The following is a 5000-nucleotide window of genomic DNA, read 5'->3' as shown; positions in this document are numbered from 1 at the left end:
CACACACACACACACACACACACACACACACACATAGAGTACAGTTGCACAAAAAACATATACTAACGCATGCGCGCTCAAACACACACACACACACACACACACACACACACACACACACACACACACACACACACACACACACACACACACACACACACACACACACACACACACACACACACACACACACACACACACACACACACACTTACAGTAGTACCTTTCATTCCACTGGCACGGAAGTATAGCAGGGAACGGTGAACATATTCTGACAGTGTATGAAGTGAATCACCTTCTAATCTATATTTAACATGAAAGGCCGGTGCTGCACACACCTCATCTTGTCATGCTGCTCGTCATGCTGGTGTTTTAAAACCAAACCGCCGTATTCACTCGCTCTCTCTGCCTGTCTCTTTCTCTTTTCATCTTTCTCTGTCCTTCTCTTCGATGCTTGCTCTCGTCTCTCTGTTTCTGTTGCCGACTCTCTCGCTCTCTCTTTCTCTTTCTTTTTCTCTTTCTTTCTCTCTCTCTCTCTCTCTCTCTCTCTATCTCCCCTCTTTATCTGTCTTTCTTTTCTATGCTTGCTCTTGTCTCTCTGTTTCTGTCACCAACTCTCTCTCTCTCTCTCTGTTCCCTCTTTCTCTCTCTCCTTCCTTCCTTCTCTCTTCATTTTTCTCTCTCTCTCTCTCCTTCTCTCTTTCTCTCTCCCCGTCCCTTTCTCTTTCTCTTTATTTCTCTCACTCCCTCCCTCGTTCTCTCTCTTTATTTCTCTCTCCATCCCTCGTTCTCTTTCTCTTTCTCTCTCTCTCTCTCTCTCTCTCCCCCACCCCCCTTCTCTCCTTCTCTCCTCCAGTGCCACTATCCGCAGTGCCTTCCTGCTACTGCTGCTGTCTGCGTGTGTGTGGTTCTTTGGTCTGATGGCTGTCAACAACAGCATCCTGGCCTTCCACTACCTCTTCTGCGTGCTCTGCAGCATACAGGTACTATACTGCTATCTATCTCACTGGTACTATACTGCTATCTATCTCACTGGTACTATACTGCTATCTATCTCACTGGTACTACACGCTATCTATCTCACCGCCTCTCTGGCTCTGCAGCATACTGGTACTACACTGCTATCTATCTCACTGGCAAAGGCTAGCTGGCTCACTGCCTCTCTGTCTCTGTCTCTGTCTCTCTGTCTCTGCTTGCATAACCTCTCGTCGCTTTTGAAAGCAGATCTGAAGGTTTCCAACCCATTATGTGTATATGTGTGTGTCTGTGTGTGTGTGTGTGTGTGTGTGTGTGTGTGTGTGTGTGTGTGTGTGTGTGTGTGTGTGTGTGTGTGTGTGTGTGTGTGTGTGTGTGTGTGTGTGTGTGTGTGTGTGTGCGTGTGCGTGTGCGTGTGTGTGTCTGTGTCTGTGTGTGTGTCTGTGTCTGTGTGTCTGTGTGTGTAAGGCTGGGGTTGTGAGATGCTCAAAGAAGCATGGCAGTGAGTCGCAACTGGACTAGATTTCCAATCACTTGACTCTGCAAGAGCTCCATCCGGTGGATGTATAATGCTAGTGCACATTGGCATGACAACGTGGACATAACGTTATGTATGCGTAACCAGATTGTTTATGTTTGCTTGTGTGTGCGTGCATGTGTTTGTATATTTGTTTGTGTGTGTTTGTGTTTGTGTGCGTGTGTATGTACATGTGTGCATGCATACTTGTGTGTGTGTGTGTGTGTGTGTGTGTGTGTGTGTGTGTGTGTGTGTGTGTGTGTGTGTGTGTGTGTGTGTGTGTGTGTGTGTGTGTGTGTGTGTGTGTGTACAGGGCTTAGCGGTGCTGCTGGTATTTACGGCGCTAAACTCGGAGGTGCAGGAGGCCTGGCGGCTGGTGTGTTTGGGGAAGAAGGGCCCCAGCGAAGACCCACCCAGACCACCACAGGCAGCGGTAAGACCCATCACCCATTCCATTACATTCCATTACATTGCATTACATTACATTTCCAGCGATTCTTTAAGTATAGAGATATGCCAATGTAATAGGTTTCTATGGGCAGCTAACGTGACCAGGTTCCGGTCTGCCTAAAGGGGCGTGTCACAATGCTGCTACAATGAATAGAACAGTCCTTAGGTCTGCCTAAAGGGGGATCCCCCCCCCTCCCCCTTGCGACAGTAGAACCCGGAAACAATGGGCCAGCGGAACCTCTCTCTTATCTACTCTCTCTGACATTACATTACATTGCATCAGATTACATTATATTACATTACATTACATTACACATAGCTGTGGCTAATATCAAAAGTGTCTTACAGGTATTGCAGACCCTGTATCCTCTATACTCTGAGTAGTTATTAGGGTAATGAGTAGTATTATAAGGGTACTACCCATAACCCCTCTCTCCACCCCCACTACCTTGCATTGATTACACCACGCATGAAGAATGGAGCTTCTTTGAGCCTTCGTATATAATGTTTTTTAATTTGAAGGTTTTTATAGCAATATTTTCTTCATATTTGTGAGCCTTTTGGAAAGGTTAATAGAAAAGATTCATGCTAAGAAAATAATGCCTCTCCGACAAGGATTTAAATGCATTCTCAGGCCCCGATATAATGTGTGAACTGACTTGTGGGACACCTAAGGTTCTCTCTGTGTGTTGCACCCTGAAACGAAATTATGAACCAATCAAAGTTTTACTTCTACCTTACTGGTTTCAAAATTCTATTAATTCTGAATTTGCAATAATAGCCTACATACAACATTATAGTAACATTGTAACCAATTAGCAAACTAACACCATGAGGTCAATCCATCTTAAATGATGTTCACTTAACAGTAAACTTGTCCATTAAGACCACCATGTGGGTACACAGTAAAAAAAATAATACAGAGAGTGGACATCTTCTAGAGTGTAATTTGGTCCCAGAGTACTCTCTAAGTGTTGAATTAACACAGCATTTGTCTACAGTGTACTTGTAGTGCACAGTGAATCTGACCATGCTGTGATGTGTTGTGCTAATGGCAATGACCTCAGATGTCATGTGGAGTTAATTGTACTTCATCTATTTACGGTAATGTGTTGTGTTGTCCTGTAGGGCCAGGCTCAGTTTAACGGGGCCTCCCTCCTGGAGCAGAGTGGACTGCACCGCATCACCCTGGGCACCTCCACCATCTCCTCCGTCAGCAGCGCACGGTGAGGCATGGGAATTAGTGAGAGAATGGATGAATGGATGAGTGTGAGAGAACGAGTTGATTAGTGTGAGTGAGAGAGTGAAAGAGTGAGTGAGTGAGTGAGTGAGTGAGTGAGTGAGTGAGTGAGTGAGTGAGTGAGTGAGTGAGTGAGTGAGTGAGTGAGTGAGTGAGTCAGCTAGAGTGAGTTAGTGAGTGAGTGAGTTAGTGAGTGAGTGAGTTATTGAGTGAGTGAGTTAGTGAGTGAGTGAGTTAAAGTGAGTTTATAAGTGAGTGAGTTAGGTAGAGCTAGTGAGTGAGAGATTGTGTGAGTGAGTGAGTGAGTGAGTGAGTGAGTGAGTGAGTGAGTGAGTGAGTGAGTGAGTGAGTGAGTGAGTGAGTGAGTGAGTGAGTGAGTGAGTGAGTGAGTGAGTGAGTGAGTGAGTCTGTGAGTGAGTGAGTCTGTGAGGGAGTGAGTGAGTCAGTGAGTGTGTGAATTTTGAGTGAGTTGGGTTTGGGCTATGGGGCTTTTTCACTCCCCTGTCATCTGTGTGCCTGCTATATTTGTGTGTGTAACTCTCTTGTGTGTCTTTCTGTGCTGCAGAGAAAATCTGTTGGCCCGCCAGACGCTCGAGCACACTCTGGGACACACGGGAGCAACAGACCTGGACGTGGCCATGTTCCACAGAGATGGAGGTACAGTTTCTCTCTTAGTCACATGTTCACATGTATACACACACACGTGCACACACACACGTGCACACACTCAAGCACACACGCACGCGCACGCACACACACACACACACACACACACACACACACACACACACACACACACACACACACACACACACACACACACACACACACACACACACACACACACACACACTGCCGCTGTCTCTCCTTGCTTTTCTCACTACCTTCTTTTTCTGTCTTTTTATCTCTCTCTCTCTCCTTTCACTTTCCTTCTCTATCTCTCTATCTCTCTCTCTCTCTCTCAGGGGAGGACTCGGACTCTGACTCGGACCTGTCTCTGGAGGAAGAGCGTAGTCTGTCCATCCCGTCCTCCGAGAGCGAGGACAACGTGCGCTTGCGAGGCCGCATCCAGCGCCGCTTCAAACGCTCCAATCACAGAGAGAGGCTGCTCACAGAGCCCACCCAGAACGGCACCAAAGGTTAGCCCTCAGCTGTCAATCATCTCACCTCTACTGCTATTAGTGTTTGCATGGGTGATTAGCAGATGTGGACATGAAAAACGTCATACTCCTGGAAAAAAAACTGTGTTTTTTCCGTAAGGGCTGGGACTGTCTATGACAAGTGAATTTCAAATTGGCACTCGATGGCACAAAGGATGCAGATCACTAATCTAATCATACCTGAATGTAGTGCCATGATGACTGATGTGCAGAGATAATACAACTTGCTCCAATAGCTACTGCTGTGCATTGACAGAGAAGGCAGTCTGGCTATTATTCCCCCCCACAGTTTATAGTCTGGATTTGAATCAACTCATGGCTTACTGTGGGAGTATCTTCACCATCTGCCATTACTAAATAGTGGGTGCACTGACATGAGCCTTGTGCATTTCATTTAAAATGTTAAAATGTTGTTTTGCACAGACAGGCTTACAGCAGGGCTAAATTACGTATATCATCATTCATGACCGATCAAATCAGATCCAATCATTTTAAACTTCAAGCAGAATTTACAGCTCCTGGAAAGAACCTGTTTCTCGATGCTAGACTCTAGACTCTCCCTCTGCCCCTTAATATAGTGGGCCGGTTTTATGACCAGGCTAACTGCACTGCACTCATAAATCAGTACCTGACATAATTCCACCTTGCCCTCCATAAT

The 5000-nt window shown here is 46.1% G+C and overlaps 1 protein-coding gene across 1 annotated transcript in view; it reads left to right on the top strand.

Annotated features, from left to right (window-relative positions):
* The window catches only part of celsr3 (cadherin, EGF LAG seven-pass G-type receptor 3), a 123035-nt gene that overhangs the window by 110553 nt on the left and 7482 nt on the right, over positions 1-5000 (top strand). The window contains exons 35-39 of the mRNA XM_063209446.1: positions 857-983; positions 1806-1925; positions 3071-3168; positions 3748-3839; positions 4148-4321. Coding sequence (XP_063065516.1) covers positions 857-983; positions 1806-1925; positions 3071-3168; positions 3748-3839; positions 4148-4321 — 611 coding nt within the window. The remainder of the gene's footprint in view (positions 1-856; positions 984-1805; positions 1926-3070; positions 3169-3747; positions 3840-4147; positions 4322-5000) is intronic.

This window comes from Engraulis encrasicolus, chromosome 10, assembly GCF_034702125.1.
Source record: "Engraulis encrasicolus isolate BLACKSEA-1 chromosome 10, IST_EnEncr_1.0, whole genome shotgun sequence".
Taxonomy (NCBI): domain Eukaryota; kingdom Metazoa; phylum Chordata; class Actinopteri; order Clupeiformes; family Engraulidae; genus Engraulis; species Engraulis encrasicolus.
Note: the sequence above shows the minus strand (reverse complement) of the source record. Positions and strands in the feature narration are given on the sequence as shown.